This window comes from Anabrus simplex, chromosome 1 (assembly GCF_040414725.1).
Source record: "Anabrus simplex isolate iqAnaSimp1 chromosome 1, ASM4041472v1, whole genome shotgun sequence".
NCBI lineage: Eukaryota > Metazoa > Arthropoda > Insecta > Orthoptera > Tettigoniidae > Anabrus > Anabrus simplex.
Window position 1 is genome coordinate 1,096,713,609 of NC_090265.1, and position 16,015 is coordinate 1,096,729,623.

At 37.8% G+C, this 16,015-nt stretch overlaps 1 protein-coding gene across 1 annotated transcript in view; it reads right to left on the bottom strand.

Moving 5' to 3' along the window:
- LOC136876476 (condensin complex subunit 2) overlaps window positions 1-16,015 on the bottom strand; it is a 184,202-nt gene that overhangs the window by 145,134 nt on the left and 23,053 nt on the right. The window contains exons 2-3 of the mRNA XM_067150472.2: window positions 9,954-10,046; window positions 5,304-5,507 (exon numbers count right to left, since the gene is read on the bottom strand). Of these exons, the coding sequence (XP_067006573.2) occupies window positions 5,304-5,507; window positions 9,954-10,001 (252 nt within the window). The 5' untranslated portion in view covers window positions 10,002-10,046. The remainder of the gene's footprint in view (window positions 1-5,303; window positions 5,508-9,953; window positions 10,047-16,015) is intronic.

The following is a 16,015-nucleotide window of genomic DNA, read 5'->3' on the forward strand; positions in this document are numbered from 1 at the left end:
ATTCCATAGGAAAGATGTATCTGAAGGATGAGCTGGACATCAATCACCAGCACTATCTTCCTTCCTGCTGATTCCATCTTAGCATCCAAGTTTCGTAAAAATTTTAGAAATATCTCTGTCGTCATCCACGCATATTTGTTAAAATCATATTTACATGGGAGTGTACGGGTATTCTTGAAGCATCTTGGATTCTTAAATTTTCCAATTATTAGTGGGGCTAATTTTTCACTCGCGTCGCTGTTAACACATAACAATGCTGTCAAGTCCTTCTTTACTTTTTTGCCTCCGTGGCATTTTTCTTTAACAGCACGTCTTGGACGGGAACAAATTGTAAAACGCTCCTGTCTCATCGGCATTAAAAATATCCTTAGCATCATATCCTTCTAAAAGACGAAGTAACATTCTTTTACCAGTACACAACTGTATCGTCGCTAACTTCCACACTCTTGCCGCACGTTTTGGAACAAAAGATTGTGCCGTTTAAAAAAAAGATCAAACCAGCCATTAGAAGCATGGAAATCGACCAAACCCAGCATAAGTACGACTTCTCGAGCTTTTTGTTTAAATATGTTCCCATCAGTTGGAGAGTTCTCGTTCCCTTTTCCCAAGAACCATTTCATTAAAATGTTTTCAAGTTCCTCGTATGGTGAAGAACGAATATTCTTCTGTATTTTTGCCCCAGAACCACACTCCACTTCCCCGGTCAGAATTGCTTCCTTCTGCCTCATGATGCCAAACAGCGTAGAAGGTTTCAGTTTCTAATTGCTTTTAATCTTCTGAAATATATATTTCACTGTAAATCACGTGAAATTTGCAAGAGACCCTCCACCTAAATGTTCATATTTCGTGAAGTTACTTGCGTCTCGCGGCATGTACGCGTACGTCAGTCACGCCTCTAGGCCATACAGCTAGTCTTGCTGGAAACCGCACTTCGCTCCCATACAGCCGCCATTCCGGTACCGCCTACAGTTCAGTGGACATGACTAAACAATGGGATCTAGCATGACAGTGACATGCTGCTTGCTGATAACAGTGATTTTCAAAGGCTGCGCTTAAGGAGCGCCTTAATTTAACAATTTAACTTTGGACTAAGATGACACAAAAACGGCAGTTAATTAACATTTCAAGCAAGTTTATAAAAAAGTATCTTACTGCAAATTTTCGTTACAACGGGATGTGCGATCGTAATTTATGTGAAATATATTTCTTAAAAACAGCCTGTTCCTTATGTCGGAGTTCGTTCGAAGAGGGTTTAAATAACATTGTGCTTATGGCGATTTGGCTGGGTCTTATGAAAATCTTTGTTAAAAGCAGGAATTTCTCAAAAGCGGGCACGTTAAAACGGGGTTCTATTGTATATATTTTTATCTGCGAAGTGAATTTGCCAGAGACCATTATTTGCATGTCACTTAAACTTCGCTTTTACTCGTTCTTAGTTGACGCTGTCAGTCAATGACTGGTGCTTTTTAAGTGACAGTCTTCTTAAGAACTGTTGATCACGGTTCATGGAGGGAAACAAAACATTACAAAAGTTTAATTCTTGGTCTATGGAATACTCATGTACCTGATGTATGTATAATGTGGTACAGTATTTTGAGTCCACGTTGAGGGTACATGTACCATTCAAACTACTGATGGGACATTCGATTCATTTAATTGAATCAATTCATTTGATTCTGTTCACGTTACTGAATCGATACAGTGATCCGATTCACAGCACATTAGTCACTGCTCCTATTGCATCTGTGTAGTATGGACTGGTAAGACACCAGCAACAGTATTCAGTGCTTGCTGTTGCCATCTGGTCTTCATACTATAAACTCCTTTCTTAGAAAAAAAATGCTAGTCACTCTAATACATCGGAGGTTTCCGGCGATGCAGAATGGGAAACGTCTACGATTAGGAAGGTAGCAGCCATGGCCTTAATTAAGGTACAGTTCCAGTATTTCCTGGTGTGAAAATGGGGAAATTATGGAAAACCATCTCAACGGCTGCCGACAGTGGGATTTGAACCCACCATCCCCCAAATACAAGAGCATAGCTACGCGATACTAACCGCACATCCAACTCGGTCAGTCATTTTTGAAAATATGTATTTTTCTATCAGCTGAGGATTTTTTAAAATCGCCATATTTTATATAGGCTACCCGAGATGTACAGTAGCCTGCTGGTTTTCTGATTCAACATACTGTTGGTTAAGTTATTGCGTCATTCGGCTCACTTACTGTCCACATATGATTGAAGTCTTGTGCAACGATGTGACGAACTGAGAGAATACTGAGCCGTTCTTCCCAATACAAAACAGGTACTTTTGAGTGGTCATGACCATGACTCATAGTCATAGGGCAGGCTAGAGTCGAGTTTAATTGTCAAATGTCAACTAAGTTATAATACCAAGATTCATTAAACTAATAAATAGTATAATCTAATAGCCTACCTACTTACTAGCTACTTCAGAATTATGTTTTGACTACTTTTTTAACACTGCAAATAAATCCATCTATTATTTAAACCTCCCTATAAGAAGAGGACAGTGAATGCAAGTGGGTATTATTTTCTAACGAGCTAAGCTTGAGAGTCCATTATAGCATACGATTCTTTCAGTGCACCATGGCTCACTGTGTCCCGCTGCAGCGGAAGCTCGGCACCCCATCAACGTCCAGCGAGTGCGCCACTCAGCACTGTTCGCTGGGAGTAAGCTGAATCGTGTGCTGTGAGCTCGCCGTTCCTGTGAACTGATTCACTCGGACACTTGAACGAATTGATACACTGCTTCGAATCATGCATTCAGTAGCCAACACTAATTCAAACTATGGTGTTGATATTTCTCCACATTTAGTTTATGGTTCTTTCCTTCCTTCCTTGTCCTAAAATATGTATATCTCATTTAGTGACTGTATGAACATACACAACATATCTGTAAGAAGAACTGACACTGTCTTCATAATATGAGAGTACATGGCTACGATAGAGCATGGGGTGAAGTAGTTGTAGTTGTAGTAGCAGCAGCAGCAGTAATAATAATAATAATAATAATAATAATAATAATAATAATAATAATAATAATAATAATAATTTTAGGAAGCTATTGCTAGCCTGGTGCAGCTCATGCAAGGCAGGCACTCCGGCAAGGGTGACCAACATTGGCTATGTATGGGAAACTGTATGTAAGTATGGTGGAGGACAGTGTGGTGCATGGATTGCAGAAATGTTGGGAATTAACTACTTACAATTAAAATACCTCGACCCAGCTCGGAATCAGTCATGGAACTGAGCTGTATGGGGTATGAAGATAAGCAAGGACAAGAGTGAAACAATGGTGAATACAACACGAAGACAAACTGGGAGAGACATGAGTTTATTGTGGACAATGAACACCTGCAAGTAGCAGATGCCTTCCAGTACCTGGAATGTGTAATGTCAAGAGGTTCAGACTACAACAGAAGATAGCATATATAGGGTACAACTAGCAGGAAGGTTCTACCTGAGGTCTATGTGGAATGACAAGTGGAAAGGACAATGAAAAGAAAAGTAGTCGAAACCTATTTTGCCCTTATTTTATGCCTATGAATATCATCAGAGAGGAACGTATGATCCAAATGATGAAAGAATGACTAAAAGATATAAAATTCCACTGCAAAGGATGTGTGATATACCATATGGTACCCACACCCTTCTTTTCAGTAATACACCATATTAAAGGAAAGTCTCGTAGTTATTTCTTACACTTTCTTTGAGACATCATTAACACAGAACATGTCTTTGGACATTCCCGGCACTAAAATCCATACGCCATTTCATTTTCATCATTAAAATACTTCACAAGTTAGAAAAATAATGCGATTTCATTTGTTTTGTCATTAATGGCACTAACCTGAAACAAGTAATCATTGTTATTTCATATAAAGATTGTATTAATTCAAAGATGTTAATGAAATTCAATAAGATGAAAATTTAGCAATCATTCTCATAAGATCTAACTTTCAATTGAACGTGTGGGTTCAAAAACGTCCCAACCCCAAATTTTTGCAAAATTTACTTCAATATTTATATCAAAAGCATAACTCGCAACACATGTTTGTACTTTTAGATAATGTCCCAATTTCAAGTGGAAAACACAATACTTGGCATTTGATTTTGTGTATATTTCAAGAAAGTCCCAATGGAAGGAATTAGGACAGTTTTGAAATAATTATAGAGCTCGAAATGAGACACATCTAGTGTTAAGCTGCATTCAGTGTGACAAACTGGAGTCTATGAATCGTAATGAAGAATGTACTGAAATTTGTGTTAACAAAAAAAAAAAAGGAATGAAAGCAATTGGGACAAGGATATTCAAAAGAAAGCATGAGTAAGAGGCAAAGCATTTATAAACAGTGCAGGGAAACAAACTGCTGAAAGAAACACAGGTTCACAATGCAGGTAAGTTGTGTACAAATGCCTATAATTCGATGTAACAGTCAGGAATAATTATGAAATTTAATCGACTGTATAAGGAAAATGGTGGTTTACTATCTGTATTTACTATTATTTTCAGGTGTAAGTGTTGGTGCTTACAAACATTTTCCAAGGATGCTCCCATATATATGTTTCCTTCGCTAAAGAATGATGATATTCCAGAACTAACTTTTCTAGTTAAATGTTATGATAGATAAATACCAGTGAAGCCGGAGATGCTAAGAGAAGTAACAAAATTGTGTTCATAGCTTCTGATACAATCCTTTATCAGTAACCTGAAAGATAGCATAAATATTTCAGAAAATGAAAATTTGGAATGAAATTGCAAAAGATTGCTGAAAATAAACATTAACAAATAAGATTATTTTTTATTCTATTAAGCTGTATATTTCAGATATGTTCCAACACTACTCAATAATTATGATATTATTAGTTAAACCATAGATAAATAGAGCATCTTACCCTCACAGATGCACTGACAGGGTACTGCTTCATTGCATATGTAAATTTTATGTAGGTCATATTAGAGATTTAGAAGTATTTACATTTTATCTCTCCTGAAGAATTTAGTGTATGAACTCAAGTTCAAGTAGTCTGCAATATTTTCACTTCATGATACAGCTCTTTATACACAAAAGAAATGAAGAGTACTATTTTCTGGAATATATGGCCCACATCCTTCTTGCATTACACAACAAATGTATTACAGAAACCTAAACAGGGTACCAGGGTGGATAAGGGACTGAGCTTATGATCGCTATAAATTTCTTATAATAATAGTAGTAGTAATAATAATAATAATAATAATAATAATAATAATTTCAAGGTAATGTATTTCAACATACTCCTCTTTTAATTTTCTTCATCTTCTTATTTGCTACCCCATTCCCATCTCCGTCAGCATCGTCATCATCCTCACCGCCAGGACTCTGACGCTTGCGTCCAGGCAAGACACCCAGTCCACTAGCCATCTTAAACACGTCCATATAAACGCGATCCACTCTGGATGCATATATCTTAGTGCTGGCATCTAAAGTACAGCTGGCTACCTAAAAAAAAAAAAAAAAAAAAAAAAAAGAAGACAAGGTATTAAAAAGAATCCCTCTGATTCATACAGAAATGGCATACAATGACCACATCCAGAAATGATTACGAGACTTAAGAGATTACAATAAAAGGCATTAAAAGCATCTAGAGATCCTGAAATGAACAATGTACACAAAACTTAAATATTAAAAGGAATTAAAATAGGGGTCTTAGTAAGATGTAAAAACCTTGGATGCACTGCAGAGGCAATAAAACGAGGAGAGGGCTAACACGAAAATAAAAAAAAAAGGACAGGGACAGTCTCCCTATTTTTTTACATGACTGTGTCGAATAGATTTCTCTCCACCAAGTGAGTGGGTCACATAGCTGTCAACTTGTATTCAGGAGATAGTGGGTTCGAACCTCACTGTCGGCAGCTTTGAAGATGGTTTTCTGTGGTTTCCCATTTTCACACAAGGCGAATGATGGGGCATACTTTAATTACGGCCAAGTCGCTTCCTTCCTGCTCCTAGCCCTTTCCTACCACATGGACACCATAAAACCCATCTGTGTCAGTGTGACGTACTGCAGATTGGAAAAAAAAAAAAAAAAAAAAAAAAAAAAAAAAAAAAAAAAAAAAAAAAAAAAAAAACCTCTCCCTTATCAAACCCAGTTTTTCAATACCCATTTCTTCTCACCCCCATCATCAGGAGAGGAGGCATCAACACTCAATGAAGGGGACATCTTGACATATCATCAATCTTGATGAAGGAAGTGCAGGATAACAGGAAAGCGAAGACAGGAAAAGGGAAGAGATGTAAGATAAAGTATGAATGCAGATGGTAAAAGATAAAGAACACAGGACTAACACAGAAGGAGAAAAGGATCCCGACGGGTCAGTATCAGTGATGGAAAGCAAGAAATAAGAGTCAAATCAAATCATATATAGAGGAACACATTTATGCATTTCGAAGGAAAGGGAACCAGGGTCGAGTGTTTGGTTAAAGCAGATGTTGAATAAAGTAGAAGTAAATGGTGAGGGTAAGGAAGATAAAGAGGATAAGGAGAAGGTGGTATGTTTTCCACATTGGTACAACAATGTACGGCAAGCAGGAATACATACAAACACAGTTGGGTATGTGTGGGATCTGGTTAATGCAGCATGGGAGACGTTTAAGTGAGTGGAGATAGTTATCAGTGGGATACTGACTGGAAGACTGATAAGCGGTTTTAAATGAGATTGTGGAGTGGACAGAAAAGAACATGATTCCAACAAGTGACATCAATTAGCCTACGCAGTGGCCTCCACGGTATGCACTAGCCATGCGTCTTGGTAGGTGAGCTAGGTACCAACTGATGAGCCCAGCCTAGCACACGGGGGCGAAATGCTGGCAACCAGGAAGGAGTTGGCTGGAAAATTTATAATGTCCAATAACGGACCATTTATATTGGTATTATGGTTGATACTTTGCCAGCCTGTTATTTAGGTGGAACGTAGCTACCTCTGTCTTTAGTGGACTAGGTTTCAGGCACAATTTTTTGAAATAATCACCCATCTTGTCAAGGTCTTAAGATAGAATGTCTTCTGCCTCACTGAAGTCTGTTGTTTGTATGGTGAGGTTGATATCATCTGCATAGAAGAACTTGCGAGATACAGTCGCCTGCCAGTGTTTGTGCCAACATCAACACCCGTGATTACACAGAGCATATCTGATGTGACCGAGGGAAAGGGAAGTAAGTACTTTTCATGTTTCCCTTTACCCAATTTATTTTTCTTTCATCTTTCTTCCTTCTTTTATATTAGCAGTGTTACTTAAATAATGTTTTCAGGCACATATGACACTCATCATTCTATTCATTCAGTCATTCAGATTTGAAGATGTCATAATATGCTGATTACAATGATATGCAACCATTTTCCTACAGACAAACTTTTTATATTTTTCAGTTTCCCGCTATGGGTAGTTACAAAACTCATATGTAGTTTTGTTTCACCACGTCCAGTTTTTAAAAAAAACTTTTAAATTCATGAAATAGTCTAAATACTGAAATTAATATATTTTAACATCAATTATACTATTATTATTGCATTAAAGCTGATAATTTAGATATAATAGAAACACTAAAATTTTATAAAACAACAGAAATTAAAAATTATTAACAAAGTATCCTATAATTTTTTTCTTGCCTAATCTTGCAAGGACACTTCAAAAGAAAACTCAATTAATTTCTACATTTGTATGAATGTCCATTCCTTGAAAGATTTCATGATGATATAAGATACTAGGGCAGGTGGAATGAAGCATTGTTAGCGGTGCTTAAAGAGGAGTGCATCTCAAAGTCACAGCAGGGCATCAAAATGGCGCAACATTTTGACTGACAAACTGAGGATCTGAATGGCTGTAAGTACTTTTTATGAATATAATTCAATGTTTTATAGTTAATTTTATACTCTCAAATTTTATATTGTGGTGTTAAAACACGTTTAAAAAAATAATATACGGTACCTAATTTGAAGTTACTGAAATTCTTGTTCAAATTTTGAAGTACTTATTTTTAAAAATTATACATAATGGGGCACAATAGAGAAAATACACTTGGAATCTACATCCGTCATTACCTAAGCAGTCATTTAAGGTATATTTTTAATGATGAACTTTGCCAAGTTTGATGGTTTTTTTTTCAATTTTCTTCTCAAAATTTAAAAACAACCTAATGTGATACAGAAAATCTGAACATAAATATGGATTCAGAGCAGATTAGTTAACAAAAATCAGAATATTTTCCCTTGTAGCAGAAAAAAAACTTTCGAGACTGCATTTACAATACTGCACTACTATTACACAATGCCTACTGGCAGATTATACCAATAAATTTTGTCGCCCATCAGTAGCACATAATAAAAGAGAGGAAAGCCCACAAATGTTTTAAATACAACATTTATTCTTAGATTTACTTCAGGGCTTATTACATTATCTTATCAATAGGAGAACTTGAATATGCTCTAATTACCACGTGCGTTCCATAAGTAATGCGACCAATTTTTTTCTGACGCAACTGTACACCGCAGCGTGTTCTAACCTGCTGGGCTAGGTGGAATGGGGTGTTAGCTACAAACGCTCTTTGTCTCATTTGGCAGCGAGCTGCCGGAGAGTCAGGACGTGCGTTTCCGTCAAGCTCGTTTTGAGTTCATGTAACACGGCTCAATGGATCGTTCTGTAGAGCAACGGTACGCCATCAAATTTTGCGTTAAACTTGGGAAGTCTGCCACCGAAACGTTTCCATTACTTCAGCAGGCCTTTGGGACTGATTGCTTGTCCAAATCACAAGTTTTCCGATGGCACAAGTCGTTCATGGAGGGCCGCGAGGAGATTACCGACGAACCTCGCAGTGGATGGCCATTGTCACGAGTCGACGAAAATGTGCCGCATGTGCGCGATTGTTTGAATTCTGACAGACGGCTGAGCCTTCAATTGATAGCACAAACTCTATACATGGCAAAAACAACCGTTTTCCGCACTGTGACCGAAGATTTGAACATGAGAAAGGTGTGTGCCAAACTGGTCCCAAAAGTGTTGACCGACGAACAAAAGAACATGCGAGTGCTTCGGTGCCAAGAAATGTTGGAAATGTGTGAAAATGATCCTAATTTTTTAAACTCGGTTATCACTGGTGATGAGTCATGGATTTTTTAGTACGACCCTGAGACAAAAAGGCAGAGTTCAGAGTGGCACACCCCATTGTCACCCCATCCCAAGAAGGCATGCATGAGCAAGTCCAGGATCAAAACCATGCTCATTGTCTTCTTTGACGTCAGAGGCATTGTCCACCACGAATTCGTACCTACCGGGACTACAGTGAACTCAGCTTTCTACGTGGAAGTGCTCAAAAGACTGAAAAGGAGGGTCTCGCGCTGCCGAAGCGACATCAAGGACACGCGGAAAGTTCATCACGACAATGCGCTGAGTCACAGCGGCTTCATTGTCAACGACTTCCTGGCCAGGACCAACACCCCATTGGTTCCCCAGCCTCCCTACAGTCCTGACCTGGCTCCCGCTGACTTTTTTTTTTTTTTTTTTTTTTGTTTCCTCGGTTAAAAGGAGTCATGAAAGGAAAACATTGGGACATGATTGAAAGAATCCAGGTGCATGTTACATTGGCTCTAAAGGACATTCTGGAAAAGGCCTTCCAGGATGCCTTCCAAGCATGGAAACATCGCCTCCAGAAGTGTATCGATGCAAGAGGGTGCTATTTTGAAGATTTTTTATTATTTGTACGAATATATTCAATAAATGATTTTTTATGAATTTGGTCGCATTATTTATGGAATGTACCTTGTACATTCATTATTTAATTTTTCTTGTAAATACCTTCTGCTTATATACACGTCTGTCTTATATTTCAGCCAATAAGGTACTTAAGACCTTAACACGTCTTATGCACATATAGGAATTGTACTACTCACTCACCTGAAAATTGTTCATCTTGGAATCGCTCTTTTTGAGCATTGAACTCATGTAGTCTATCAGCTGTAAATTGAACGCATTCTTGTGATTGATTTTCTGAAAGAAATAAAGAAAGAAAACAGTTAAAATAATGGTGCTCTCATGGTCAGTAATCACTACTCAGTTCTCTAACGGAGAAAGAACAGACATAAAACATTGTTAAATATTTCGATACATCAGTAAAGAAATAATTTAAACATATAGAACTGTTCAGAATGGGAATGAAGAGCAAGTATATGGAAATATATACAACAACTGAAAGAATTTGGTGTAGGGATTACTAAATGTAATGGCATATCCGACAGGCACATATATAAGAGGGACTGAATGTGAACTCTAGTAAGCCTATACAAAATGACTGAGAACAGCACAGCTTGATATCAACTCAAACTCCAAAGTTTCAGAGATTACATTTAAAGAATGCCAGATGGAGGCAATATCTACTACAATTCACAAGGAATGGAAAGGAACAAATCACTGGTAAGTCAAATCATATGTAGAAAGATAGGAACATGATTAGGAACACACAACTGGTAAACACATAGACGGGTCAAGTTATACATATATACGCATCTTCATTGAAGACTGTTATGACTTTCAGCATTGAGTTTGCAAGGCTCTGTGAGTTTACAAAATGCTGCTACAATCCTCTATTTGTAACTAGTTCTGTGGCCTTGTTTAGTTCTATACCTTTTATCTTTAAATCATTAGAAACTTTGTCTAACCATTGTCGTCTTGGTCTCCCTCTACTTCTCTTATCCTCGACAACTGAGTCCATTATTCTCTTGGGTAACCTATCCTCCACTATTTTCATCATATGACCCCACCATTAAAGTTGGTTTATGTCTACAACTACTTTAATCGAATTTATTCCGAACTGGGTCTTTATCCCCTCATTACAAGTATCCTCCTGCCATTGTTCCCACTGGTGTGTACCATCGGTCATTCTCGCCACTTCCATGTCTGTTACTTCAAACATAAGATAGCCCGAGTCCACCCAGCTTTCACCCCTTCCCCCGTAAAGCAAAGTTGGTCTGAAAACAGACCGGTGTAAAGATAATGTCATTTGGGAGCTGAATTCCTTCTTACAGAATACTGTTGATCGCTACTGTGAACTCATTGCATTACCTTTGCTGCACCTTGATTCGATTTCACTAATAACACAAGCATCCTGGGAGAATACACAGCCTAAATACTTGAAATCAACTACTTGTGTCAGCTTTGTATTCCCAAATTCACATTCAATTCTCTTAGGTCTGACGTCACTTTAGTCTTGGAAAGGCTAATTTTTATATCATACTTATCGCAAATATTTCCAAGTTCCAAGATTTTAGAATGCATGTTTTCAGCACACACTGCCATTCTCGATATATGCCGAACTGCTTACTATATTTCCACCTAACAATCTCTCCCTGCCACTTTATACCTTGTAGTACACATCCATGTAAACTATGAACAACAAAGATGAAAGATTACCGCCTTGTGTAAACCGTGCAAGTAGCTTGAACCAACTCACTCTGTCAATTCTCACTGCAGTCCAACTATCAACATAAATTCCTTAGACTGAATTTTATAATCTACCCTTAACCATCCTTTCCCTCGATACTCTATCACACGCCTTCTCTAGATCAATGAAACAAACTTAACTGTCTACTCCTCTAGTAGCAGTTTTTAATTACCTGGTGCATACTGAAAATCTGATACTGACAGCCCCTCTGCAGTCTGAAACTACACTGGTTTTCAATTAACTTACTCTCAACCACTGTTCGCACCCTCCCTTCCAAAATATCAGTGAACACCTTTCCTGGTATACCTCGATGGTATTGCAATCCTTACCTTGCTTATAGATAGGCGAAATTACTGCCCTTGTCCAATAAGAAGGTAACTTACTAACATTCCATGCTAATCTTACTACTCTGTGAAGCTATTTCATTCCTGCCTTCCAATTATATTTAATGATTTAACTGTTCAGTGTTCTCTCCAGAAATTTTCAATAGCTGAGTGGCAGGAATGAATAACTGGGCGGGAAATAATACGTAGAAAATGAATATGATTACATTTCACTGTATTCCCCTCAGGGCAATAATAGTAATATCAGACAGGTAATAACTGTAAATTGAGCTATTTCAGTGTTATTTTCGAGCTCACATGCGATTCCACGCTAATCCAGTCATCACTCGCACACATTACATGATAGTCAAGCTGAGCATTTAAACTCTGATGTAATAGATGCAATTATGCTGAAAATAATGAAAATTTAGCATTTACAGAAACAATTTTAAAGTATTTACATTTTGATTTGGAGCACCCAATAACTCAAATACTAGCACATATCTAGGTTATGTTAGCTGGGCGGTCTGTAAAAAACAGCTGGGCGGTGCGTCCATTAAAAGGTCCTAGGGAGAACACTGCCATTTCATGTCTAATTTCACCATTCCCGCTGCTTTATGACAATGAAGTTCATTTACCATTCTTTCCACTTCCACAAGTTTAATTACACCATCACTGTCCTCCTCCCTATAAACTGGGTTGTTGGCAACGTCAACAGAAAGATTTCCATTTACAGTGAATTTTCAGAATATTCCTCCCAATGTCCAGTAATTCCCTGGGATCCATAATGAGTTAATATGATTTCCCCAAAATACTATTCATTTCCTTTTCCCCCTCCCTTTCTAAGATTCTTCATTACTGTCCACAAAGGTTTCCTTGCCACTTGACATAGCCTTTCCAGGTTATTACCAAAATCTTCCTAAGGCCTCTTGGATTAAACAGTAATTTGTTTTGCTCTGTTTCTTTCATCTTATGTACAATTCCCTGCCTGCATCAGTCCTTGTTTGGAGCCATTTCTGATACACCTTCATTTTATGTTGACAAGCTGCTACTTCATCATTCCAACAAGAAGTCTGCTTTTTCCAATCTTTACACAGAGTTGTTCCTTGGTATTCCCTCTTAATTTCATTGTCCTGGAACTTTTTTACCCTCATTCATCTGCAGAGAGATTTCACTTCATTAAAGTATGAAGGCTTTCACGGCCGGTGTCAATATAATAAAATTCTTCCGGGCTATTATGCCGTGGTCCACTCCTCTCGCTTCTCCCAGACGTTTCGACTACTGCTGCGACTGCCAGCGGGATACAGGAGAGCGTATCTACACGACGCCACAGAAGATGACTACCGCAGCAGTAGTCGCAACGTCTGGGAGAAGCGAGAGGAGTGGACCACGGCATAACAGCCCGGAAGAATTTTATTAGATTTCACTTCATCTATGCTAGGCCTCGAGATACTTAGTTCACAACAGATCAGATTGTGGTCTGTATTATCAAACAATTCCCAGATTACCTGCATATTCCTAACAGATTTATGGTATAGTCCACTAGCATGTACCTGCGGCTTCACCCGCATTTGTAAATTCAACATCTAGATGTTTTTAAACCATTTATTTAAAATTAATTTATTAATTCACATGGTTTTTATATAAATTGCATGAAATATATTTGTTACTTTCAATGCTTAAGATACTGGGTTGGTGGATGGCAAATATAATATTAAAACAACATAAAAGTCCATATTATATCAAACTAATTTTTCCTTATAGAGTTTCCAGATAAACTATATTAAGTGTCCTTCCATTTGGAGCTGAGATGTATAGTGTGTTTCCCTTTCCAACTCTTGAACAATCCACGTACAGTTGACAATGGGGGAAGCACTGTTTCCGAAGATGGAGTCCCACAACTTCAAGCGATTGTCCTTGTGTCTTGATGCGTATAGTGAAACTCAAACAGGAGCTCGCATGGTAGAAAAGGTACATCCAAAGGGATGATTTGAATCCGAGGAATGAATACAACTTCACCCGTGGCATGTCCAGTCATGATAGTGGCTTCAATAATATTCGGTATCAGTTCCTCGACTGAGAGTCGAGTTCCATTGCAGAGGGGAGGAGGATTCATATTCCTGAGAAGGATTATCAGTGCCACAATCGTCTGCTCCAAGATGTTCGAGCATAATCCAGGTGACTCCAAATTGTTGAAAACCTCTGCCATGTAGTTGACAGCCTCATCTGTATTGCATGTCGTGTTTATAGACTCGTAAATTTGTACAACATCGGGTAAATTTTGTAAACGTCACTTACTGACGATGCTGACAAACTTATTTTGACACAGCCATGCATGATCGGTGAAATGTAGTGCCCACCTATGACAAATATTTCAGATCTCTGTGTGCCGTAGATTTTACTGGACATCGCACTCATACACAGCGACTAATATTTCTGGATATCACAGACTGAACGAAAATGGCTTCCTATGCCATGGCATCTTGACAATGTATTACTATTCCTAGTTTATTATTATCTATCTTATGAACTACTATATTTGCTCGCATATAATTCGCACATTTTTTTTGACCAAAAATAAGTGTAAACATTTTTGGTGCGTGATATATGAGGGGATTTGTGTGCGAAAGATCGTATTCCCTAAAAAAGGTAAAATTTGCATTAGGCTATTGAAATAAGGGTTATGAATTTCATGTTATTGGTCCGAATTGAACTGAGAATAACATATGAATAATAACACAGTAAAGGTTTCCACTTATTCAATACTAATATGTATTTACAATATTTGAAATTACATGGAACTAGTTTCGACCCACCTAGGGGTCATCATCAGCCATATTAAAGCATAAACAACTCTTGTTGAATCCTAAAACATGTTATTTTAACGGTAAGAATCTTATGGATTTAAAATTTATAAAGTGAAGTGTGGTAATGAAATGAGAAATGTTAGTATGGTACAGGTGAGTAATAATTAATAATTATACGAGGAATATACATACTAAGAAGTTTGGAACAAAGTATAAATGGGGTGCTTAGTGTTGTAAAAATTATACACTCATGGATATCAGTAGTCCTCGTACTAAAGAATACAATGTAAAATGACACATATAAAAATATAAAAATATATACACAAGTATTGTACCAGGAAGGCCTAGGTCCTGGTCCATGTTAATTGAAAGAAATGTTATTTCCAGCATTAAAGATCCGACCGACGTACGAACATCCATGTAAAGAATGTTCCAGTATGTGCCAGACCCTACGAGTGCGCTAGGCGGAGTCAAGTGACGTCACCTGTCGCTTGAAGCTCACCTCCCCTAGAGATATTTCTCGAAAGAAATTTTCTTTTAACAGCTTTTTAACGCCTTAACCAATTTCAACGGGACAAACGCTGAATTATAGCAAACATCATAAAAGTTAATCCCTGTAAATTTCAAATTAATTCATCAAACGGTTGTTGAGTTATAATAATTTAAAGTCTCAACGAAATTACGTAATCACGGTCACATGGCCGAGAGAGCCGCCACCCCTCCCTGCGCTGGTATCTATATATGTCAAGGCCAGACAGCCCGCAAACTAGTACAAGGACAAGCAAACAGCTGTGTGAGTGAGATAGCGAAGAGACCGGCCCGCGTACAGTATGTTCGCGCAGTCACGGTAGAAGTACTTTCCGTCGTATCTCCGGAACGCGAAATTCTATCACCGATAGAATTATTAAAGGACGTCGCACTGCAGTTAGTATACCGCGTCGCGATTACAATATAATCCTAAAGACATTTAAGACTGTAACGCGAGTGAACTTATTGGAGTACAAATATTAACTATTTCATTACGTGTGGACTTAGGTAACTTCAAGTAACATTGAACTTCTACTGAGCCTAATACTTAGAATTACCAGAACTCATATTCACGTCACATCAACATAAGACTCACAGTAGTAATTTGAGTGAAAAAGTGAGAACTTTTCTGTGTTAATATAACATTATAGTAACAGGATTAGCAGAAAATAATCCCTAGCAACTTCAGACTGTGTTCAAAGACTGTGCTTATCGACTTACTTTTTTTTATTTTTTTTTTATGTGAACTGTGTGATTATGAACGTTTCAATAACGACTGTAAATAGCATTTCGTACAGAAAGGACTGTGATTCTTCATACGCCATAAATAGTGTTCAACAGTGTCAGTGATAAACTACTCAC